This window comes from Tenebrio molitor, chromosome 6 (assembly GCF_963966145.1).
Source record: "Tenebrio molitor chromosome 6, icTenMoli1.1, whole genome shotgun sequence".
Classification (NCBI taxonomy): domain Eukaryota; kingdom Metazoa; phylum Arthropoda; class Insecta; order Coleoptera; family Tenebrionidae; genus Tenebrio; species Tenebrio molitor.
Genome location: NC_091051.1, coordinates 4,842,980 through 4,870,141, shown reverse-complemented (window position 1 = coordinate 4,870,141; position 27,162 = coordinate 4,842,980). Strand labels below are relative to the sequence as shown.

The window sequence follows — 27,162 nt, the reverse complement described above, 5'->3', positions numbered from 1 at the left end:
GCGTTTTATAGACATAACTATGACAAATACAATGCAGGGAACTGACAAAGTCTACCTTTGGTATTGGCCGTGAAAATGATTTTTTTAATAGTGGAGGTGCCCAAATAATTTTATCTTCAAGCGGTCGAAAATCGCGCCTTTGTGTATCTCCATAGAGACGGTTAAACTGTCATTTTTTTTCTGAGCGGAGTAGAAGTGTCCCACAGGCGCCTCGGCCGGGTCAAATGTAAGGTCATTTGAAATATTTGTCACGATTTATTTATCAATTGCACGAAATATGTAATAACTATTATTAAAGAAAAGCCTCTAAAAAAGCGAAATAACGAAATTCTTACCCAATATTTAACCGCGTCCCCTATATTCTGTCACAAACCGCCCGTTGTGGCGTTGTGGGCGGGGCCACAGCATGGATGTCAGATGCCATGATGTCAAAATTAAAAAATAACGCATGATAACCGTTCACTGTTGAAAAGTAAACAGCTGTAAGATGTAATCGTTTGCTATTCACGTTTTGATAATTTTTGTTATATTTAGCAAATAACTGAAGTCCGGTGCCGTATGAATTTCACTCCCCGAAAATTGACGCAGATCGCGGCAAACTACCTACGTAGGATCTAGTCCCACCAAAGTCCCGAAAAGTATATGATTAAATTGTGTATGTATAATAATGCTCATGGATCACGATGATCTGGATACAAAGGTAAAATTTCTGAGTTCCCTCGACGAAGAATTATAAATTATTGTAGGTTATGTCTGACCCGAGCTTGTGATGCGATGAATTCACCAATTCGACAATAAGAGATATCGAAGATTTAGGCTCTGCTATCGTAGTAAAAGTTCAGGATACAAAAAATTACAAATCGCGATCATTTACCATTTTGGGAAAGTTTTATGTGGAAATTTGCAGAAAGTACATCGGATAGATTGAATAGCATTGTAGACTTTACTAATATTATCGAAACTTCAAGTACCAATAACAAGGGAAGTAGAAATTACTAGTGCCTTAAAATTTGAAGATTTTAACTGCAAGAAAAAAAAATAAGTGAGTTTATGTTCGATTTTTTTTTTGTGATCCGGTTGAAGATAAAATAGTAGATACCATTCAGAGTAGAAAGTCTTCTTGTGCCTCGCCTAGTTGTCAATCTCTGGGCTAGCCACAAAAAGACTAATTTCTACTCTTAATATACTATTAATAAAATATCGATATATCTATTGCCGTCTTATAGATTTAGTTGTGACGAAAAAAATGGAAAAAACTCTTCTATATCTAACCTTACAAAAGGAAATTGAAAGGTATTATTTTGTAAAATGGTGGAGGCGCCAGGATAATTTTTTTTTACTGAAAATAATGATGCCCCTGGTATCGTTAAAGCTAAATCAAATATAAAAACTGCGTTTGTCGATGTAATTGTGAAGAATCGATCGCAAAAAGCTGCGTAACTCTATCTCTACCACCGTTGAGAGAAGATACATTTAAATTTTGCAAAAATGGTGAAGTTGTCCAGATATATTATTTTACTAAATCAAACAGAAAAGCTGTATTTTGGAGATTTAATTGTGATAATTCAGATGCAAAAAACTCTACGACTGTCTCTCTATCTTTAGATGAATAAACTGCAAAATATTTAGCAAACTTGGTGAAAGCGCCAGGATATTGCTTCAGTAAAAATTATGATATCTCTGTTATCCTTCAAGCTTGATAAACTCTAAGGTGTGTGTCTTGTGGATTTAATTGTGATGGATCAGGTTCAAGAAACTGCATGACTCTATTTTTACCACCTGTTGAGAAAATAAATACAGGATGTTTGAAAATTGCTAGTACAAAAAAAACTGTGGCATCTGGAAGCCCTAAGAAATCCAAGAAACCAATTTTTAATTTTTTAAAACAAAAGGGATAAAGTAACCCTATTCCTGCATATTCTACGCCTCAGGCGGGGCAATATTTTTTAAACCTTGGTAACCAAGCGTGATGATCGTAGTGATAATGAAGGACTATACAACAATATGAAAAATTTATATTTTTTTGCAAGATCTTGGCAACCACAGATTGACAGTTTAAGAACATCAAATTTTTTATTTCGTTATTGCTTAACGACGTGAAGTGTCTTTTTAAAATACCTTAACTCAGTGGTGCACTAACAATTTTAACCAAATTTTTAGTAATTTTTATCTCGAAAACTAGAGGATTTTTATTAGAATTGTCTTTTGCCGATGACTTCAACTTACCATCACCAATTACCAGGTTTTTTTTGTACTAGCAATTTTCAAACAGCCTGTATATTACGAAAATGGTCGGATGAATTTTTCCTCCTTAAAAAACGGTATCTGGGTTACCACTCGAGTTAGGTCAAATTTAAAAACTGTGTCATATGAACTAAGTTTCAACGATCCGAACACAAAAGTTTCATGACTTTACCGCCAGCATTAAACGAGTAAATTGAATAGTACATGTTGCAAAAATGGTGGATGCGCCGGAATATTTGTAAACTAAAAATGATATTGTCTGAGCTAGAGGAAATTTAAAAACTGCGTTTTATAGACGCATGGCATATAAAACTGCATAACTCTGTCTTTAGCACTTGCTGGAAAAATATACATATATTTTGCAAGAATGATGGAAATGTCAGAATATTTTTCCAATTCAAATTAAAACAGTATCTTATAGATTTAGTTATAGTAGATCAAAAGTAATAGTTATTTGAATATCAAGGCCGCGAAATCATCGTATCGAGAGAAAAATTGTCGCCGAGGCAACTTGCGGCCGAGGCAAGACAATCTCGAGAATGTTAAACGATTTCGCGGCCAACATTTTTTGGGCAACCGAAAGTTTGTAATTACATATTATTATAAAGCGAACAAGCAAAATTTACTTAACTGTCAAAAAATACATATAAATTCGGCTTACATGTCGCTATTGAAATGACATAAATAAAACAATTCATTTTGTAAATAATTTGATTTGTATTAAATATTAAAATGGCATCAAATTTGCGTTATTCATTATTAAGAAAAAAAGAAATCTGTGGAGCTTTTAGTGATTATTAATTGTAGAAGATATTTGTGCATGTTGTCAAGAATTTTCGTTAAAATCTTGATCGAAGCTCTTTAGAATGTAGGAAATGAGACCTAGATCATATCTTTATCGAGTGATGTATCAGAGAACATTTCGAAAAATCTGCGCCACATTTTACAAGAGTCCAATTGTCGTTTTCGTGAAATCGTAACGGCGCGGATTGATTCGTCGCTTGAAGTGTGTCGCAGCTGTAATCCTCCGACTCCGGTGTTCCAGTTCCCGAGCAATGTGGCTTCCGGAGGCGTCCGGATTTCGCCTTTATGAATATCTCTCTTTTATCGAGTGCACATTCCCCGGATTTGTACACATATTGAAAACCGCCCGTCGTACCGCCGTTCCGCCAATTATTTTTCGGTTTCTGTAGGATCGATGCGAGGTTATTGCGCTCAAAGAAAACATCGTTTCCGGCGATTTTGAGCGACGTTATTGTCGATCTTTGCCTCTTAATCCAATTTGACGTAACGCGTGCAGCTTGCCATTGGTGTATCGACTAAGCTCCTTTACTTAATCCAATTGTTCGGGGCCGTTTAAATAATTAACAATGTCGTAATTATTGCAAGTGGCTGAATTGGAAAACGAGTGGAGTTCGCCGGAACTTTCCTGAATTTACATCGAACCGACTCAAGATGTTAATTAAGGGGGTTTTGTTGTTCAATTGAAACGGGAGAGCTCTCGCCGGGAGATTGTTTATTGCGGAATTATTATGCATATTTCTGGGATTAGCGACGAGGCAGCTTCGCTTTCTTACCGGATCGACTTCCGGGAACACAAATTTCGAACGAACGGATGTCGTGCTTCGTCTACCGAAGGGAAACACTCCGACAAAAATGCGCATACTTGAGAAGTGCACCTATAAAACTAGGAAATTGGAATTTTTTTTATGGACTCGCTCGGTGTTGTGCATCGTCGAATATTAATTTTGCGGAAAAAATTCGACGGGCTCTGTCAATAAAGCCTCGATGATTAACGAGCGTCGGACACTTTTATGCAAAATTCATGATGGACCGGCCGTTATCAATCTAGCTGCAGGTAAGTGATGTCGCAAATTTTCATGGCGGAAAAGGGACGAGGAATCGATAGGCGACACGTCACATTTGCGATTTCACGTTTCAATCAGATCCAAAGATAATTTTCATCTCTCTGTGACGAGGCAAGGGATTTTAGGGGAACAAATCACAAATCTGAAAGTCACAAATAGCTATTTTCAATACAAGTGAACAAAGTAGTGCATTTAATCACGAGTAGGGAAGTTGGGCGTCTGAGCCGAAGGCGAGGACTCCAACCGTACGGCTACAACATATTTGGCGCCATCTATCGACAAATTCGCACAACATTCACTTTGCTCACTAGTGAGAAAATGTTTTTTCCTCACTAGTGATTCAATTGCCATCTTTGTTCACTATTTTCAGTGAGGAAAGACCACTGAAATTCAATGATTGTTAAAAAAAAACATTGTTAATGAAATACTAGGAAAAGCAAGAGGAAAAAAAAAAGGGGAAAATATCCCGGCGCATCCACCATTTTTGAAGATGGGATTTATTTCGTTATTGCGGAAACATTCGCCTGGGAAAAATTGAAGCATTTGTGTGAAATTGAATTTACGTAACAGTCTTTTGTGAAGTTGGGAGAATGCAAAGTAATTAAATGCAGTTTATTTTGTTGCAAGAGCTGGCACCGAGCGCCTGTCAATGTGCCGCTAAAATCGGAAAAAAAAGTGTCGGGTTTCGAGCCGGGGCGGCATCGCCTCGCCGCCGCACGTACCCCAAAATTAATTATGCGATCCGAGTACCTTCATGCATTAAAATGTCGCAAATATCACGGCGGCGCCGTAAAATGAAACGGTTAAAATATGCCGACACTCAATTAAATACACAAAATCCGAAACGAATTGCGAACGTATTCAGATCTTAATCATCCCTTTCAGGCCCCGTAAAAATCCACCCTCGCCTAATAAGTCCGCATGTGAAGGTAATAACGTCACGGCTTTAATCCGAAAAGTCCATCTTTGTTCACTTGCCACCCGCTTTGATCTTGTCGCAACTCCGGTAAGCATAAGCAATAATTCTCCGGAAAAACTTAACGACGGATCTGCGGATTTAATTAGGGCGAGTGTACCGACAAAACAGACGGACAATCGGGTTTCCGGCGCCGGTGATTACTTTGATTAGGGACTTGCAGATGCGTCGGACGATCCAATTCCGGACGGATTTTTTCCTCCTTTCGGCGCTGATTTTCGAATGATACCGTGACTATGCTGAAAGCTTTTCGCGAAATTAAATTGCCGTGTGTGAGAGCTCGTCGAAAGGTATTATCGCGGTGGCGGTTTATTGGACGACCCCCAAGCGCGAACTGTATCAATTATGCGTCTTCGTTAATCGACCAGGGGCTGGATTTGGTTCCGTGATTAATCGAAAAACTTGCCCTGACTCGGTAAATACTCCGGAATGGCCTAATCTGCTCCCACTTAATTATTCGACGACTAAAACCGTTAAAAACCCCCAGAACTGTCACGTTAATAGATAATTCGACAGCGCCCCCTTTTTGCCAACTCACCCCATCAACTGACCCCGAAGGGCACCCGCTTTACCCAACCACTGTCGTTTCTCCATATTCATGGATTATTACTGCTGCAAGGGGCACGGCATCGAGGCCGGTTAATTTATCATTGATAAACTCTTTAATTTCGTATATTACCCTTTACATTTTGTATCCGCCCACTTTTTACACGATATCCACAATTTGCTCATGCGACATTACGGATTACAGACAATATTAAAAAAAAAAAATTTCGTAAATAACTTAGAGATAGAGCTATCCAATTTCGTACATTTCTTTTATCAGAACTAAACCTATTAGAAACAGCTTTCGGATTTGGTTTAGCTCATACAATGAGAAAAATGTAATCACTTTTAGCGAAAAAATATCCGGGCGTCTCCACCATTTTGCAAAAAAAAATTTATGAAAAGTAGCAATAATATTACAATGGAAATAGTATATATCATTCAGATTAGAAGGTCTTTTTGTGCTTCGCCCATTTGCCGACCTCAACTGCGTCTCGGTCGTCAATCTCTGGGCTTGGCACAAAAAGACTCACTTCTACTCTTTATGATATAATATACTATTTTAATCATTATCGTTCTAGATGCAATCGATTGAAATTTTCCGGCTTTTATTGCACCTGAAAACTTTCCCAAACGATTCTGGATCCATTTCCTTCAGGCCTACGCTGATTATAGCAAATCCGGGATCTGGATGATTCCATTATTAATCGGGACCTACATACTCCCCTGGATATTATCTTCTGACGGAATGTTTTATGACCTGTGAACTCTGCCCTGTCAGTCACAAACCACAACGTCAAGATTTCCACCGTGTCGTACTTTTTTTTTTAATTGAATTGTACAGCTGTCACTCTGGCAGACTCCCCGCAGTGACCGTTTCGACTGTTCCGAGGGTGCGTACCCGCACGCTCTGGTGCGTCCCGATCACGCCGCCCCCGTCCTTCCGCCACGCGAAAAATCGCCCAGTTTTTCGCCGGTATCATTCCATAATGCTCCACTAAGCCCTCTAAATATAGATGAGCGTATGAAAACATACGAAATGAGATTTGGGATATGGCCGGATGGAGGGAAAGTTCCATATTGAAATTTTACAACCAACTTCACAAAAGGTAATATTGCGTTAGACTCGCAAGTGGGACTCTTTGCAATGAAAATTTATTTTTCATTTCTCGACGAGAGTGCTCTCCGGATTTGCATTAACTTAGCGCCGGGGAAAGATTGCTTGTAAAAAATATAAATTGGAGTCGCATTTTTTTACGTTACGATTGTTAAAACGGACCTTTATTGCCACCAAAAAGGTGAAATTGGGAGATCATCCGAAGGGAGAAGTTTCACAAATAAAAGACCAAGACAGGGAGAGAAAATAAGAAAGTATTTTCCAAAACAAATAATTGAATAGTTGGAAACAAATTAATCGACACTTTCCCAGTCCCGATCTCGGTCCTATTGAATTTCTTTGGCGTCCTTTGTTGTTTCATGTAACAACGTCGCGCAAGTGGGCTAATTGAAATAATGATATGATAATTAGGTTATATCATGACCCAATATAATTATAATCAAATTATGTCATCACCGTGATGACGTCAATTTGGCTTCTAAACACTGTGATACTGTAAAAGCTCAAACTAGTAATTTTGCGTGGAGCGCATTTTTCTTGTATTATTTGCAAAGTGCCTTTGTGGTGGTCCATTAATTTTTCCCTTTAGTGTTTTAATTAATTTATTTCAGGGTGAGTTTTTCAGGCGTGTAACGTCTTCGTTCCGGCTGGCGAGATCACGTCTGGTTAAGAACCTGTTTAAACAAGCATCCTTCCAATTAAGCGCGTCGAAATCTCGTGTAGGATCTGGGCAAACATTATAAAAGCCTCGTAAATTCGCGAATATTCTTACGGTTTATTGGAGAGGGTTTAATCAGAACGGCTACATGGAGAGGGCGAGAGCACAGATTATCGGCATCTTTTCAACCGACGAATTTTTATGAGCAACATTTTTTTTCGGCGTTTCTGGATGGAGACTCATTTTATCGAAAGAAAAATCCTTTCACGATTTAATTTAGATGAACGAAAAGCTCCACGAAAACGAATCACCTGTAATTAAAAAAATTACGATATTTCTATTGCTATTTGAGCTAGATCAAATCTAAAAATTGGCTCTTGTAGATTTCGCTGTCGAGGATCGAATGCACAAAACTGCACGACTCTGCCTGCAATAGTTGAGAAAAATAGCAAACATTTATTTTTCAAAAATGGTGGAGGTGCCGGGATAATAAATTGCAAATAATTTCTGTAATCGGTGAAGCTAGGTCATATCTAAAAGCTGCGTTTTAGAGAACTAGCTCTGACGAATGGAGTGCTAGGAGTGCATAATTGTATTCCCCATTTTAATTAAACAATATTACATTTTTTGAAAATGGTGGAGGCGCTGGGAAAATTTTTTTACCATTAGAGCTGGATAAAATCTGAAAACAGTGTTGAATAGATTTTAGTTGTGAGGAATCAAATGCAAAAAGACTGCGTGACTCTAACTCTAACAACAGCCCAGAGCAAAAGGTCGGAATATGTTTCTCAAAAATGGTGGAGGCGCCGGGATTTTCTTATATAATTGCGGATATCTTTGTTATCAGTGAAGGTAAATCAGATATAAAAGCTACTCTAACAATGGTGTATGTAGTGCAAGAAAATGTGTGACTTTACTTCAAATATTAGCTGAGAAACTGCCAATAATATTTTGCACTTACCATTAAATTGATCTCTTTTATCGGCGGAGCTAGGTCAAGTGTCGAAACTGCGTTTTATTGATTTATTTGTAGCGAATCAAATGTAAACAACTGCATGACTGTACTTCAAATATTCATTTATTTTTTTTTATTTTTCAGAAATGGTGGAAGGCACCGGGATATTTCAATAAATTGCCGATATCTCTGTAATCGGTGAAGCTAGATCATATCTAAAAGCTGCGTTTTAGTGAACTTGCTATGACGAATGGAGTGCAAGGAATTGTATTTCTCGTTTTCATTTAAAAAATATTAGTACATTCTTCATAAATGGTGGAGGCGCTGGGAAAATGTTTATGAACAAATACTGATATATTTTTTATCAGTAGAGCTAGATAAAATCTAAAAACGTTGTTGGATAGATTCTGTTGTGAAGAATCAAATGCAAAAAGACTGCGTGACTAATTCTAGCAACAGCCCTGGAAAAAAAGATCGAAATATGTTTCTCAAAAATGGTGGAGGCGCCGGGATTTTCTTATATAATTGCGGATATCTTTGTTATCAGTCAAGGTAAATCAGATTTAAAAGCTGCTTTTGAAAGAACTAGCAGTGGTGTATATAGTGCAAGAAAGTATGTGACTTTACTTCAAATATTAGTTGAGAAACTGCCAACAATATTTTGCAATTCCCATTCAATTGATGTCTCTTTTATTGGCAGAGCTAGGTCAAGTGTAGAAACTGCATTCTATCGATTTATTTGTCCCGAATCGAGTGGAAACAACTGCACGACTGTATTTCTAATATTAATTTTTGAATATTTTTCAAAAATGGTGGAGGCGCCGGGTAACTTTGTCTTAAAAAATACCGATATCCTGTTTGCCCTTTCGACTAGATGAATTCTAAAAACGATATAGATTGGATTGTGAGGAATTCAATAAAAAAAGCTGCCTGATTCTATTTTTAGTACCAGACTCTAAAATATTTGATGCTGTGTTCTTTTTTTTGTCCCCAGACGGGCAAATTTTTTCGCATTTCAGTTCGTTGTGGCATCGATAGTAGTTTGATCGAGAGCGATCGTCGTGATTCATTGTGTCGGGGAGAGGATTTGCGAAACCGCTCCGGCCACAAATGAAATGTAATTAGTTGTAGATTGGTTTAGTGGTGCTGGTACTATTAGTTGTGCGGAGAATTGGAGGAAACTAATTAAATAGGATGCTGAGGGTCTGTTTGATGACCGCGATACAGATAAATCATCAAAGCTTGAAGGTATTATTGTGGTCTGGAGCATGTCGACGACAGGAGCAACCGCACCGGAAATTTATGTCCCGTCTTGATACAACCTTTAATAAATAAACCAATTGATGACGAGGCGGAAAAAATCTTCAACGGATGAATTATTTATCGCCCCTTAACTAGCACTCTTTGTTCTCCCCTTTTTTTGTTTGATTAATGAAACCAAGTGGGAGCGTCCGAAGCATGAACTTTACAATACTGTTCCCGCCATCTCCGTTTCCCTATCTATAAATATAAATCCGCCGTATTAGCGTCGCAAAAAAAGACACTGTGGGAATTTAAACAGCCGCCCCCTTCTCTAATCGACAATAAAACGTCTCCCCTCAAAAATTAATTAACACAATCTCCGAATGAAATGATGCAGAACGTGTAAACTAATATTTCGGCTTAGTCCTAATGTAATTGGGCCCCGAGCATTAATTACTGCGACTGCCTCCACTAGTGTTACACTCGTTTGATGGATTTGCGACCACCCTCCAGGATACATTAGAGCGGACGGATTTGTTTTTCCGATAATGAAGATGGAAGATTTTTTAGTTGGTCCTTCGAGCCGGATCGCCGGGACGACTTCATCCCCAGCTGTCGCGCTGGCGGTAATCGAACAGTCCGACATTCTCCCCGTCACATTCGAAATATGTCGCAACAGGGGGCCCAAGTTTTTCGATTAGCCGCGTAATTTATGGCCGGTGCTTGATTAATTTTGTGATGTAGATGTGCAATTGATGCTGTTCGTGCCTGGGAATACGAGTCCCGTTTCACATTTTCCATAATGCGGGAGCTTTGACGTGATTCCTAACGATGATTCGATTCCGCGGAGAGCTTTCCATTTAATGAAAATAATTATCGGCTTTTCACTACCAAATTCGCCCACTTTTCCTCTTTGTTTTTGATAATTACCAGAGCAGAACCACCAAGTGAAGCAATAATTTCGTCTTTTTCAAGTCATCTCTGGAGTGTTTTTTTTGATCTTGTAATTTTGAACGCGTATTTATCTGGTTTAATTTTCTTCTCCTTCATGTAAATTTTTTTAATAGAGTTGGGCGACATCCGGCGCGCATCCCTTACGTGGCCGGGGGGAGTCCACACAAAAACCGCCGAATTTATAAGGGCAATAAAACGGAACGACCACGTTGTCTTACGATACAATCGCATAAAAAATTTAATCGATAAAGACCTTAATGGCGGCGTTGTATCGATTCGGGGCGAAATTCCGCCACTCCATCTTTCACCAACAAATCAGGACATTTGTTTGGCCGCGGGGCGAGGAATTACGCTGTCAGCCGGTCAGTGATGTATCGCAGGACGAAACACTGAAAAAAAACCTAATTATCCAGCGACCGCCTCGATTAGATGGTCAATCAGTCACCTGTTGCATAAATAACACCTGCGACACCGCCTCGTCCATTTTTTAAATTGGGTTTCGTAAAACGAGAACCGCAAACGCGGCGACTTTTGACGTTTCGATATTCACGGCAAAACCGACGGAAATCCGGCGTTGTTTAAGGCCGTCCGATCCGGCTCGAAGGACCGCGTCAGCGATTCTCCCCTTCGCTGTGCGCCACGGTTTTCGGCTTCTAAATTTAGATACACGTCTGGTTTGTTTTTGCGCTGTGTGATTTTATTTCGTCGTTTTCTGATTTGATTCGGGCGTTCTGCCCATTCAAAAAATTTGCCTTTTGTTCGTCCAGTTTCAGGGGTTTTTTGTACTCTATTCGTATCACTTCTAATGTTGCCGTTTAATTTTTTTGAGAGATGAAAGCTTTTTGCTCGGGTTTCCTTTGCTCGACGTATCCGCCCGGCTGTTCATTTGGAGGAGAAACAAGATGTAAGCAACTCTGTATTTACAGCCAAATGTAAAATCGAGACTTAATAAAGGGACGCATTTTCATCTGTCTGCCCCCGAAATTTCTATTTGCAAAGATATATAAATACACATCTACAATTTTCTTCAATCAATACATCATAGTGTCTTAAAAAATACTTCAGAAAATTGTTCAGCTCAATAAGGACGTCCTGGTTATTTATAGATGTAGAAAAAATCTAAAAGTGGTATTTTATAGACTCGTTACGACCAGACAAATGTTAAAAGCACTTTGATTACATACATTTTTAAAATGACAAATTTCTTCGCTTGCAAAAGTCGTACAATCTTTGTTCTTTCTTGAGAAAACAAAAACCTGTGTTTTATAGATTTAGTTGTGACAAAACAAACGATGAAAACATAACGTTTTTGCTTGTAACGCTAATTCCACAAATAGAAATTATAATCTGCAACAATGGTGGATGCGCCAGGATATTTTGAAATTAAAACCAACCATATCTCCTCTATTTCTAGGTCTAGCTAAAATCTGAAAACTGCATTTGATAGACTTCGCTATGCCACGCTTATTAATAAAACCGCATGACGTAGTTTCAATTTTTTAAATTACGATTTGCAAAAATGGTGGATGCGCCGGGAAATTTTTCAAATGAGAATAAGTGGTAAAAAATGTTAATTTTATCCGCTGGAATAAAAATGGAATGTTTTAGATTGGCATCTGCACTTGACTCCTCCTCAGAGCAGCATCTAAAAATAAATCAGCCAATCCGGGGGCGTCTGATCACCGGATTTACAAAAAGTTCTAATTCCCGTCGTCACTTCCGATCACCTCCACCGCAGACTTGTTCAAACCTGCTCTCGATCGAGCTTTTCCGACGTGTTGTGTCAATTCGATGTAATCAGATAAGGGGTCCATTTCAGTTTGCATAAAATAAATTTGGCACCGGTGTTCGATCGGATCAATCGATTTTTTGTAGTTGTGTGTGTGGGACCGAATCCGCCCAATCACTGTCGAATTGCTCGATCCGGTTACGAAGTGAAACCGTCTAATTGGCAGGAGCGACTAAAATAATTTACTTTATGTAGCTGAGGATCCCGGTTCGGAAACTCCGGTTTCGTAATTTTTAATACCAGACGCACGCGAAAACCCCGGAGCTATTTATCCGGAGTCAAGGTAATGCTTTTTCTACACAAATTAAACGTTTCAACAGCTCGGGTTTACTTTCGTCCTTTCGAGTATTAAAATTTAAAATACGGTCTGACTTTTTCCAACTGAATTAAACATGAAATCTCCTTAACAATTCCCAATGAAATAAACGAGGACCGGCTCCGTCGAGCGCCCCAGCCTCTGCCTCTAATTGTATTGTCTTGTAGACTGATTAGAATTATGTAACGGATTTCGGAGCGAGGGAAAAATCAATCGGCGACGGAGGCGGCGACATCAGCTCCTCTCTCTCCGCTGAAAAATTCATTCTGTGGCCCTCTATAAAAAATCCTGAAAAATTAACGCACCTCTGGGAAAAATTACGACCGCCTCTTTTAATTTAATGAATAAATACGCGCCCAATAAAAATAGAGGAACTTTTTGCCCCGGGCGAAAGGACCCCTTTCATCCTTTTCCGGCTGAATAGGCACTATCCTCGGCGTTATTATAACTCCAACCTGGGAAAAATGCTGACGTCGTCCTGCAGAGACAACTTGTTTTCGTTCGGCGACCCTTAGAACGCAACTTTATTGTTCGTAAAATTAATGGAATTATTTGTGGGGCACGCATTCCTCCGGGTCACCCGGAGATTAACAATTTCGGCGGTGGTAATGTGTTTATCCGGACACGTTTCGGTTTGATGTGGGTGGCATTTTTTTTATGTCTCGGAGGGAAAAATTCGGCCACGTGTGAATTTTCAACGAGGCCAATTTGGCGTGGCCTCCACGGACGTGGTTCATTTGGTGGTCGCTCTGTTAAAATTCGCCCAACCGTCTGTCTCGTGTCTGATTGGATTATCTGCAACTTTGTAAATCTGGAACTGTGTTCAACTGGGATATTTGTCTGTTTGTATTTCGACGCGAACCGATTAGTTATAACTTTGCCATTCGATAAATCTGCTCTCTGCGGCAGACGTTCCTTCCATGTTCTACACGAGTCCTTGACGACTCGACAATGTTTCATTAATCACGTAATGCAAATACCGACATATCTAAACGCATCTGCATTACATCATATCGCCGTTATCTACATCCTGATAGCTGCAAGCGAGATTATCGTACCGCTCACGATTTAGACATCTATCATCGCCGAGAGCCGAAATCCTCTCGTTTTTATTATCCCTCGTGTAATTTTCACATTTGTAACACCCATTTCCAACAATTAAATCTCGCTTTGTTTGTTTTGCTTTGTTGTTACGCAAAATATTTGCACTTTGCAGGTCTGAAATTTGAGAAGAATATTTACTCTGCCAGATATTCTGTGAATATTTACATCTTTGATCCGTATCTTTGCATTGGAACTGTTTCCAGGCAGTTTAATAGTTTACACGAAATCTAACGTCTAATCACTCAGAAATCACACCAAATCAATACCATTTATGCCTGCAGGTCTAGACCTTGTCTGTCGTTTTTCTATATTTATTTTTGACGATTAAGATAATTGGGCAATTTTCTCTAAGATCTTTAAAATTGTTCAGAGAACGGGCACAAAAAATTGTTACTTGCCTTCTTTCCAAAGCAATTATTTTCTGAACTGGATTTCAAACATGGTGAGTCGTTGATTGTGTTTCCTCCTTATCATGATTTGTCTCATTTTCTCCTCTTTCTTGAGTTAAAAAAATCTGAAGCATGTGTTTTGTAGACCCCGCTGCAAAACATATCAAGAAAACAATGATCGCTAAAACAACAATTTTATAGTAGTTTGAAACATGGTGGAGGCGCCGGGATATTCTTTAAAATATCATACCTAACAGTAATTCTTTCAGTTTCTTGGGTAAGATGCAATCTACAAATTGTATTTTACAACCGCGTGTTCATTTCCAACAACAGTTGTAAAACTTACAAGTTTATGATAGTAAGAATGGTGGAGGCGCCGGGTATTCTAAATATTAAAATGAAGACACTTTTGTTGTTTCTTGAGCTAGATAACATCTACACACGAAAATGATTGTTGTGTTTTTGCAGCTTGGAAGGAACCAAGATTTGTAGATTCTATTGCGACGAAGCAATCAAAGAAAATCCCATCTGTTTTTAAAGCAATTTTTTCATATATAATACAATAAGTGGTCTAATTTTTTCCGACAAAATTTGTCATTTAAGACATGAGTAGCTTTTGCAACGAAAATTTTCCAAAAGCAAAAGCTACGAATGCCTTAAATGACAAATTTTGCAGAAAAAATTAGACCACGAATTGTATTCGACTTGACAATCCACCGAGAAAATTTTTATCGAGTTGACCTAATTAATTTGACGTTTCATTTTGACATACATTTTTTCGCTGAAAAACCATTAGTTGTTTTTTCACTCATCTGGTTGTTTTTCCCTCTGCTCGGTGTTTTTTCACTATAAATCAATTTGATTGGTCCAAATTTGAAAAATGCTGCAATTCGATTGGTTAAAAATTTTCGAGTTGAATTGTCAAATAAAAATTGTCCCTTTTTTGCTAAAGAGATCTAAAACCTCTATTTTGTAGATATTGTTGTGGGAAATCAACATTTAACATAACATTTCTCTGAAACGATCGTTAAAATAACAAATTTATTGTGCTAGATATAATTTAAAAATTGTTTTGCTAATTAATGCAAGAAAACTGCTTCAAAATTAGATTTGAAAATTTGTGAGAAAGGCGTCACATGTTTATCAAGAATCCTGATCTCATCTTTTCATTTAGGCAAAATTTAGATTTATACAGGGTGATTCATATAGTTTCATAAATATTTTAACCAGTGGCAGGTTTCGGTCTCAGAAGGCTCTTGGCAATAAAATTTTGAGTCATACATCAAAAATTGACAAAAATAACCATATCGGTTTTTTCACTATTAGTAAATGCCATTCTTCGCTAAATTATTCCACTTTTTTCATTTATTTTCATTTATCTGCATTTCTTAAAAGGTGGTAATACACTCTTCAACATGCTTTATCTTCAACAATTTTAACCTTGGAACCTAGACATTTTTGTAAGAGTGTCTAGGGGTTGGAATCTACCACCGGTTGAAGTTGTATGCTACTATATGAATCACCCTGTATATTATGTTATACATTATGAAAATTTACATATTTATATTTCATAAAAATTGTTAAAGTGCCTGAATATCTTTCTGAAATAAAAATTGTGATATCTTGGTTGTTTCTTGCACAAGAAAAATTAAAAAAAATTGTATTTTGTATACTTTGCTGTGCCAAAACGAAGGAATAAAATCGTATTTATCTAGCCTAAAACAGCACTCGCTAAAAATACAAATTTATAATGAAAATGGTGGAAGCGCCGAGATTGTTTAAAATTAAATTAACTAACTATATTGCTTTTTGCGCTAGAAAAAACATTAAAACTTGCAGACCTTGTTCTTTCTAAAGCAAATCAACAAAACCGTATCGCTCTAAATTTAACAGTGCTTGATAGAAATACAGATAATAAAGAGAATGTAGAAAAGAAAATAAAAAAAAATGAAAAAATTGTATTGTAAGTACGTATTTCTTCGTGATGAAACATAAAAATTAATTACATAAAATTAGTCTTGAGAAATAACAAACGAAGCGAAAAATGGTGGAGGCACTGGATTATTTATTTTTTTTTTTTGACCAGATAAAATCTAACATTTTATGAACCGTGCTGTGTTAAAACAAATAAACAAAACCTAAATCTTTAGAGCAAGAAATTATATCTAAATAGTGCACACACATTATTTCTACAGAGTGTCTTCAATGAATGTGGGATCCTAGTAGGCGTTGAAAGTTTGTCGACTCTTTCACCAGAAATCTAATAATGGATGATCTACGCCTACGGTATGCAATCCTCAGAACAAATTGGTTTTACTGGTTGCGTGGCTTGACAAAATAGGTGTTTTACAAAGGAAATGAAACAAAAATAAAACAGTGAAATGCATTATTGATAGGTCTCAACACTCAACAAATTACGTATTTATTGTACACTTAAGAAGGTAAATAGCATCAATATGTCCATTCTTCGTCTCTTTTAACACCGTTGCGGTAAGACATTATAATGAACTTATTTTGTTCAAGTGTGAAGACCATTTTAGCAATTACAAAAGTAAATATTTGCGAGGTTATAAAATTAAGCAAATTAATAAAAACAGATTCAGACAATACCTTTATAACACCACCGGAAATTATCTAGCTCTGAAAACAGCTTTTTTTAAGAATAAACACCGGAAACGCAAGAAACAACAGAGGAGGACTTGGAAAGCTGAAATGAGGTTAAGTTGAAGCTTGTGAAAATTTGACAGCTTGCGATTAGTATTTCATGAGAAATTCCGGAGCCATCTGCGATCCTACATTCTTTTATAGACAGTCTGCACCATAGTCGTTTTTTTTAAACTCTCTTGAACTTCCGCAGTTTCTAGTTTCTTCAAAATGAAAACTGCCTGATAAAACTATCGAATGGTGGTACAGTTTGCGCATTGTAAACGACGTGTATAATAAATATGATTGGTTCACAAGAGCGATACAATTACCTAGGCGCTATTAGCATCCAAAGCGATTTTTTTGTCCCTTTCCACCTAATAATTTTTCTTTATCGTAATCCCGTAACGAAGTGACACCAACTTCCGTCAAAAAAAAAGGAACGGAAGTCAAGGTGAACCCAGAAATTAATTTTGCACGTTAAAAGCGCGAATAATAATCTGAGGGAATCGTGCAGGTCCACGCTTTCAACTAATTCAGCTTTGTTGTTAACTTCCCTTTTGTGTTGTTATTTTTTCACCCCTGCACGGGACTCATTATACATGTAAAAAATCGGCCATGTGTGAATTTCGAACAAACCCTAATTAATTCGCAACTTTGAACGTGTAACGCAACTTCCCGAACACTCGTCTGTTGTTTATCCGATTCGTTAACTAAAGCAAGAACTCCAACTTGATATTGCGAAACTTTTCGTCTGCCTAATCAAATCAAATTACACGATTACCGGGGGCGGGTCCACCCGCCACGTTTTTATGCGGATTTATCGCCGCCGCAAACCCACGTGGTGGGCCAGGTCGCGGTTTCATTGTCATTTTAATAACCGCCGCCGCTTAAAAGTCCGAGTCTCGGAAGTGGTGCGCAGCGCTGTTCCGGGGGCTTAATAGGATGCACATAATCGCGGGACCACCCCCGGCTGATCCCGCAATCTCCGCGGGGGCGAATTCGATTCTACCAAAAATGTAATCGAACGTGATCCGGTGGTGCTAAGTCCCCGCCGTTCCCGGAATTTCGTGCGAGATTTCTCAAGTTTAATCCGGGCCGTAGGGTTCGCGCCGGGGGCGGCGTAAGATTATAGTTTAACAGTCGAGTTAACATTTCATCTGCTAGAATTAATCACGTTATAGTGTTCCAGAGATTGCCGGGTGGGTGTTTTTTGCAGGTTTATCGGGAAGCGGCGTGATTTATTGGACGGCCGCCCGCATAACCGGGACCCGTCAAGATACACCCCCGGGTTAATTTTTTTAAAACGATTATGATTCCACGGTCCTCTGTCAAATCGTCGCTTGATGAACGACCGCAGACAATGCCAAGAGCTTTTTGCCAGAGGGTTAAAAATACGTTTCATTACAATAACAAGAATTGATAAATTTTATGCCGGAGGGGTGGTTTTTGTCGGGGATTGATGAAACGAAACGGCCACCGTAGCTTCTTATCTAACTTTTCCCTCGCTCCTCGACAAAAACTTACGTTTTAACGGGAGACGCGCGAAACAACGGAATAAAAGTTGTAAATTGGAAAAAAAGTACAACATGTAAATGTCGGCGGGAGTTCGATGTCTTTATCTGCATCCAGAGAGTCTTTGATGTTTTAAATTTTTCAGACCTTCCGTTTGCGGCTTCAATTTACGTTATTTACCTGTGCGGTTGTCTGTAAATTGCTATTGGCGTTCTCGAATTTATGCTTATCTAGATGTATTTAAAACGAGCACGAATTTCTGCTTGCATTGTGTTTTGTTTAATTAATTTAATTGTGATATCAAGCAAGCAAATTAATAAATTATATTTAGATTCTCGACAGAAATTCTACAGTGCAAGCTCGAATAAAATTCTTTGCTGAGATGTTATAATACATCCACGAAACTTGCAAACTCTGAATTAATTACACGTAGATCATTTAAAAAGGATTCTGCCAAAACTCTGCTTTTATAAGTATTTTGCTAAAGTACACAAGGCCTTCAATTCAGCACCAATATCAAAATTAACAAAAAATAAAATAATGATAATCAATATCAATGCATCTTGATTCGTACTGATTTTGATTGAAATTGATATTGACTATTTTAGCAAGATAAATAACTAAAAAACATTGTTGACAGATAAGAAAGTGATATTGATCGTAACTTGATTATAACTTACAGATTCTGCATTTTCGTTAAATTGTCTTAAAAATAGTTTAGTGTGTTAGATATTGACAGTTTAATAGAGTTTATATTTCTATTTTGTTCTCCTAAAAAAATTTTTGAACATTCTATCAAAGCAGAAGATTCTACCAATCAAATCTGTCACATGTCATTATCAGTGACTGACCTCTTTATCTGTGTTAACAAGACAACGTCAAAAAATTAGAATTGTCCGTTAAAAACAGATCAATATCAATACTGGTTTCGCTAACTTTGACAGTGACTGACTTTATAATTGTTAAGAACACTTGAACAATATCACATTGGCTGTTTGATCGTGATATCAGAAAAAGATGGTCTTTAAAAAATAATAATAAAGCAACAATTCATACTTTGATTGATTATCAATTCAATAACTGATCAATATCAATTTTGGTCTGTCTTGATATTTCTAACGGAATCCAATTACTGGCTGAAAATATTGTAGTAAGAAACAAATATGAAAAGACATTTAAATGATCAGCAAAAAGTAATATTGGCAATTCCGCTAAAAAATATTCTGAATATTCCACCAAAATAGAAGATTCCGTCTATCAAATCTGTCACGTCATTATCAGTACTGGTCTCTTTGTCTGTTTTGACAAGACAACGTCAAAAAATTAGAATTAACCGTTAATGACAGATCGGTATCACAATATCAATACTGGTTTCGCTAAATTTGACTGTGACTGACTTTATATTGTTAAGAACATTTAAACAATATCACATTGGCTGTTTGATCGTGATATCATAAAAAGATGGTTTTTAAAGAATAATAAAAAATCAACTATTCGTACTTTGATCATTATCAATTTAGTAACTGATCAATATTGGTCAGTTTTGATGTTTCTAATGGAATATTGGGTCATTCAATTACTGACTGACAATATTTTAGTAAGAAAAAATATAAAAAGACATTTAAATGATCAGCAAGATGTAATATTAGCAATTTTGCTAAAAAAAAATCTGAACATTTTACCAAAATAGAAGATTCCCTCAATCAAATCTGTCACATCTTGTTATCAATATTGGCCTCTTGTCTGTTTTAATAAGACAACGTCAAAAAATTAGAATTATCCAGTAACGACAGATCAATATCAATACTGGTTTCGCTAACTTTGACTATGACTGACTTTAGAATTGTTAAGAACACTTGAACAATATCACATTGGCTATTTGATCGTGATATCAGAAAAAGATGGTCTTTAAAAAATAATAACAAAGCAACAATTCATACTTTGCTTCATTGTCAATTCAATAACTGATCAATATCAATTTTGGTGTGTCTTGATATTTCTAACGGAATATTAGGTTATCCAATTACTGGCCGAAAATATTTTAGTAAGAAACAAATATGAAAAGACATTTAAATGATCAACAAAAAGTAATATTGGCAATTCTGCTAAAGAATATTCTGAATATTCTACCAAAATAGAAGATTCTGCCTATCAAATCTGTCACGTCATTATCAGTATTGGCCTCTTTGTCTGTTTTGACAAGACAACGTTAAAAAATTAGAATGAACCGTTAATGACAGATCAATATCACAATATCAATACTGGTTTCGCTAATTTTGACAGTGACTGACTTTATATTTTTAAGAACAGTGGAATAATATCACAATTTCTATTCGATCGTGATATCAAAAAAGATGGTTTTTAAAAAATAATAAATAAGAAACGATTGATACTTTGATTCATTATCAATTCGCAAACTGATCAATATCAATATAGTCCGTTTTGATGTTTCTAATGGAATTTTAGTGAGAAATAATGTCAAAAGATATTTAAATGATCAGCAAAAAGTTACATTGGCTCTTGTGGCCAATTCTGGAAATATTTTCATCGAATATATCAAGGCAGTGGGAACAGTGCTGGTGTTAAAATAAGGCTGGTTCGTGATACAGAAGTACAACGTTCGAACTAAAAGCATGATACAAATGATACAAAAAGCAGCAGCAGTCGTTTCCAATTTGATGCGTCGAATCAATTCGAGATCAATATCAATTTTGAGAGATTCATTTTGAGCGAAATTGATGTTGATAAAATTAACAAGAAAAATATGGAACGGTAAATTTAGCGCGAAACGACCCAGCCCAGCAGATACAATCTGAAAATAAATCTGTTGGAAAATGTGTTGCATAAATGGTGGATGCGCCGGTTAACTCGATATCCGCCAGAGTAATTAATCGCGTTATTATCACTTAAACTGTCAGTTACCCCATCAACAGATAATTTTTGCCATCCCGCCGTTCCCCACATCCATTTCGGAGTAGTCTAGTCCTTGCGGTTAGACAGATAATGCGCGTTAAAACAAGTGTTTCCATTCATTATCCGCATCCACTTAGCATTCAGAGCGAAGTCTTGGTTTTGTGGCTATTTCTATTATCTGTAGATAATGCAGGCGCAACCTCTCACGCCTCGCATGAATCGCGGCGCTCTTTTTCCGCTACAATCACACACACACCGCATTGATTATCTATATCCCGCCGCATCTATTTGGATGCAAATATTTGAACGGCTTTGAAGGACGTGCGAATTGGATTATTATCATCGTGGCTTGTATCCGTGTCTCGAGGAGTTTTTCAGTCCCGGCTCATTATTGAACTTCCTCCTCCGAGAGAAACTTTCGTTGTTGTTTATGCGCATGCAGATGAACTCCGCGGGGACGACCCTTTGAAATGTCTTCGACTTACCGGCGGCGCCGTCAGCGTCACGATCGCGTCGTTCAAGTGCTTCAAGTTGAGAGTATTCTTGTCCTCTTCGTCCTGGTCGTCGTTGGGGATTTGGATGGAGGATTGGCGAGACGTGAACGATCTCTTCAGGGCCCCGTTGGGGAGGGCGTGCGACGAGGTCCGTCGGAAAGGACAGGACGCCATCTTCACTGCGGCGCGTTTACGGCCTCATCTATGTTTCATCGCGGATAGTTTATTTACCTGGAAAGTGATAGAGGAGGGGTGTTAATCGTCGACGATTGTTTATGCTGCTTTCCACCCCAGCACAAGGGTTTCAAAAGCAGACTGACGGTTCGTTATATTTAATTGTTCGACTGCAAAATTCGGATTTATTGCAGACGCGGTGGATATCGGGGATTCGCTGATTAAAATTTGCGACGGGGGGCGAATCGGAAACAGTTTACGGAACTTTTACAAGAGAGCATAACGGAACTGAAACGACGGCTTAATTCACCCACAATCAGAACTACGCCCCTTTATCTCTAGTTTTTTATAACTAAATGGTCCCATTTTTTACATTTCTGACTCCGCTTCGATTTCGATTTCGATCATTTTTATCTGACTGGCTGAAGCGATTTGCTCCTCGTTGAAGTTCCGTTGCACCATTTTCTCTAAATCCGCATAGATCCCACAACTATTTGATCCTTTGCGAATAAAGCAGTTTCAAATGTATTGGATTTATCGGCATCCATATTGATTGCAACTCTAATGCAACTCCTGGTGAATCAATTTCTCTGTAACCAAGTTCCATATGAAAGCCATTATTCCGAGTTAATCTCCGGTTCTTTCTTATTATCTATGTCTATAACGTTCGGCTACAATAAGTTAGTGTTTCTTGTTGTTGCGATTTTGCCGTTATCTCATAATTTATTTCACCGTTTATATTATCTCTATCCGGTTAGATTTCACTGTTGTTTTATGTTTTATCAATTAATAAAGCTGTTCCAGATTTACTAGATTTATCTATTTCCGTCTGATATCATTTGTTGCATTTAAAATACGATATTAACATCAACTCTCTTTCGACACTGTTGACATCTGGTTCTTTTTCAATACCTACAATTTGTTAGATACAAATCAAGAGTGCTACCCCTTCTGTCTTAGCTTAATCCTACACATATGTATACTTGCTATACACAGTCGTTTTATTGGTTGCCTACCTCTCAAAAAATCTATTATTCTTTAATTAATTATTATTAATAAATTAATGCTTTATCTTCAATGGTAAAATTCATTTTACCATTTATTTTGGGATAATTGTTGGGTACAATTACAGGAAACTTCGTCGAAATCAAAAACTTTTTTTCAACACCGTTGCTTTAAAACTGACGTTTCTTTGACATTTCACCGAAAAATCTGCTTGCCAGTGGCGTCGGATTTGGCAATAAAGCTGGTAAATTACCCATTACCTTTACGAATGTAAAATGTTGCTCTTGTTTATTTTATAAATTTTGTTCATTATCACATAATAATAATAAAATGCACAGAGTAGCGTTTGAGACCACAAATTCTCTACGCCCATGCGTTGATTCTTATTTGCATAGGATTCCGCTACGACATGACCTATAATTTGCAACGCCTGCTCTGATGTGTTTTCTTTTTAGTCACTTTTATGTCTATCTCTATTACTGCAAGCTGCGGCGAGCCAGAGCTCTCATTACTACAATTTTTTTTCACTAAGTAATTATTATATTTCACCATCCATTACGTTATTTTATCAATATCCGAACGGATTTATAACTATCTGACCATTTATGAACGAATAAAAATAATCTATTAATTCCAATTTTAATGAGAATAGTAAAAGTTGATTTTATCTACATCCACATAATTTCCAATTCGTTCTTGATATGAGTAGTTGTCGGTGATGCAATTTTGCACTTGGTGCATTTCATTGCATTGCAATCAGATATCTATATCTTAATTTGTAAACTATCTATTCTCTATTGTATGAGATTTATCTATATCTCGTTTCGTTACTTTGTTAAAGGTCTTGGATTTTCTCATGGGCTATGAGTCATATCTGTGCAAACGACGAATATCTCAAAGAGGTGCTACAAACCGACCGGAAAACATCGTCATTCGTTACGTTATTGCCGTCTCTCTCTCTCGTCCATTTGCGTTTAAAGTAGTCGACGTTTTCAGTTTTCATTTACAGATTTTTCGCTGGTTTATTGCTCCGCCTTCGCGCAGATATTTCCAAGGTCGCAGCCTATGAGAGTATCCAACACGTCTACAATGTTTCCAAATCAGATCAGATCACTAGGTTTTTTTCTTATTCTTCTTTGATTCTTGTCTATATCCAGGAAAGAAATTATGAAAAGCAGATAAAAATGAAGTAATGAAACATTACAGACATATTCAGACTATTATTTATATTCGCACAATTTCCAGTTTATTCTGTTATTCAAATCCGACTCGCATTGTTGCAATTTTTCTGTAGTATGTGTTTGTTTTATTTATCTAAGTATATCTAAATAAATTTTCAAAACCGTTTCCATGAATTATCCACATTATTAATTACCTCCCCGTATATTCTAATACTTCTATTTAATCAATTTCTCTTTTGACAATGTTTTATCTATATCCACGTTAGTATCTAGCTCATAACGTCAAACTACAACTAGCTTTTTCGTCATTTCAGTATGTTTCACGGTTTTTTACATCATTATCTGTATCAGCACAGATTTTCAGAATTATCTACTCTTGAATGAATTAACAAATTAATTCCGGATTTACAAGATTTATCTATCTCCATATTCATTACATTTCTATTTCAATTCTAATGAGATTTCTGTTGAATTGATTTCTCTAGTGGCGCTGATTCTCTATGAAAATTAATGCTCGGCCGAGCTCGGTTCTTTCTTATCTATATCTACAACACTATTCTGAACAAACTTGTATCTTTTACGTTTACAACGTAATCCCTGTGTTTATTTTCATTTTTTATCCACACACTAGAGAATAAAACAATGATATATTAGTCGTACTTTTATCTACAGGGTGTCTTAAAATTATCGTATTCCGAGTTCGGGGCTTAGTAGGGGACAGCCTGTTGACCAAGTAAAAATGTTAAAAAAAATTGCTGTCACTTTGAAAAAAATATCAAAGTTGCTAATATTTGTTCAAAAGTACCTGATTAATATTCTAACTAACCCTTTTGAACAAAAATTGGAAAAATAAAATTTTTATTTTTTCGAGATAAAGCTGTTTTTTCAAGAAATGTCTTTTCATTTATATTTTAATATTTTACATAATCATCCTCACCATATTTCAAAATGAATGTCAACCATTTATATTTTTTATTTGAACCTTCAGACCCATATATCTTTGTAAAGACTCCCCCTGTATTTTTTATTTTATTTTTTCGAGATTCCTGAGATTTTTCCCTACAAGACCCCCGACTTGGAATAAGTTAATTTTGTGACACCCTGTATATCCACACGATATCGAAAGTAACATTGCAACCGTGTAATAATCAATTTCTGTGTTTGTAAACACGTTAGCTGTATTCCGTGAATCAATATTTCCAATTATTCGATATTACTTTTATCGTTATCAACATCCAGTACATTAAATTCCAATTAGACATCGTTCATGTTGTAATTTTGCCAGTTTTCGAAGCAACAGGAATGTATTTTGTCGTTTTTGCGAATTTGCAATAGTTAATAAATCACGGTAGTCTATAAAATGTCCATTTATTTAAAAACGTGTCTCGAGAGAAAATATAAAATTTTTACTCTGCGGGATTTTATTACCGCTTTGCATGACCTAGATCCATTATATTTTTAGAATGATACAAATACGAAAATGTAATAACAATGAATTGAAAGGGCCTCCACTTGAACCTTGGTGGTTAATTTTCGTTGTCATGTCGCGCATTAATTATTTTATTGTCGCCACCTTTGAAGCATCTGCGCCTATCCGGCCGGTTTGTAAATTCGCCCCCGACCGCATCCCCGTCCCAATTTGCGATAGCACCCCCGTCGTTCTTTTGATCGGCAAAAATTCTCCCGATGACATAAAGAGGGTACCGGAAACGGTTGAAGAACCGTCGAGACATTTCCAAGAGAATAAAATGGGCGTAAAAAGGTCGTTTAATTCAATCAGAATCGACTGCCTCACCCCACAAACTCACCATAAACCCCTCTGGCAACAAGTCGGCGCACCATCATTTGGATATTAATTCTTCAAGGGTCCTTTGGGACCCCGACGGAAGGACGACGCTCGGATGATCCTTACATGACGGGACCTGGCCGACGCCTCGCTGCTCGCGGTCCACTCTTGTCCTGCGATGGTCACGTGTTCGTTATTCGACGCGAGTCGTCCTGGAGCCTTCGACGACGTAGCGGCACCGCGACGACCGACCAACTGAAGGCGTCGCAGGCTGAAACGATGCCTCTTCGACGCCAGCGCACTGCCGCCGCCGCCGCCGCACACATAAACACCTTTTTAATTCCCGCGATTTTAATTCACCTTCGGCCAGCGTCGTCGACGCTATTCACGGAATGCGACGGGATCGCGGTCGACAGGACGATAAAAAGGAAATTATCAAGGGACGACAAAAATTAACACGGAAAAGGGACGTTCTTGATGTCTCGATGGTTACATTAACAGCTCTTTTACCCGGAAATATTTTCGTCCTTGCTTGCGTCCTCGGTGAGCTCGAATTGTGTTGGTCTTATTAGCAATACGTGGTCTCTCCAGAGAAGGTTTCTCTTAAACTTTACAGATGCTATTACAGCTGCACTATGAAGTTTTACAATGTTCTGGAGCTAACAAATCTAATTTGCAAGGAACCATTTTACAAATCTGATGGGAAACATTGTGGAAACTGATGAATTAATTTAAGCTTGTGTAAACAAGGCTTTCGAGAAAAAGCTCGTTGAGAAGTTGAAACATTTTAAATGTCAAATGTAAATATTGATCCAAAAATTAAGAAAATGGTTTTCGGTGAAAAATATATGAGTACTGAATAGATAAAGAACTGTCGAGACGAAGAAAAATCATTCGAATGAATAATTCGTGTGAAAAGTCTTTAAGAATTCAAAGCGTCAGTCTGTACAATATTAGAATTATTTATCTTTAAAATGTGAATAATTAAAGAAATATTTTATGAAATACATGACAATAAATTAAATATTCGCCTGTTTTGATCGATTTTTTAAACATGTAGATATACAAAATATTTTTTCCATGATCATTGGATTTTAGTGGTTTTTCCTCACTGAAAATAGTTAGCAAAGATGGCAATTGAATCACTAGTGAGGAAATAATATTTTCTCACTAGTGAGCAAAGTGAATGTTTTGAGAGTGATTAAATGCACTACTTTGCTCACTTGTATTGAAAATAGCTATTGTTAATATTGAAACTGCTGTAATTAATGTCTTTTTACATACACAATTTAC

The 27,162-nt window shown here is 37.2% G+C and overlaps 1 protein-coding gene across 1 annotated transcript in view; it reads right to left on the bottom strand.

Annotated features, from left to right (window-relative positions):
• Gycalpha99B (guanylate cyclase 1 soluble subunit alpha 2) overlaps positions 1-26,676 on the bottom strand; it is a 49,139-nt gene extending 22,463 nt beyond the window's left edge. The window contains exons 1-2 of the mRNA XM_069051016.1: positions 25,892-26,676; positions 21,715-21,954 (exon numbers count right to left, since the gene is read on the bottom strand). Coding sequence (XP_068907117.1) covers positions 21,715-21,897 — 183 coding nt within the window. The 5' untranslated portion in view covers positions 21,898-21,954; positions 25,892-26,676. The remainder of the gene's footprint in view (positions 1-21,714; positions 21,955-25,891) is intronic.
• Between the last annotated feature and the right edge of the window lie 486 nt (positions 26,677-27,162).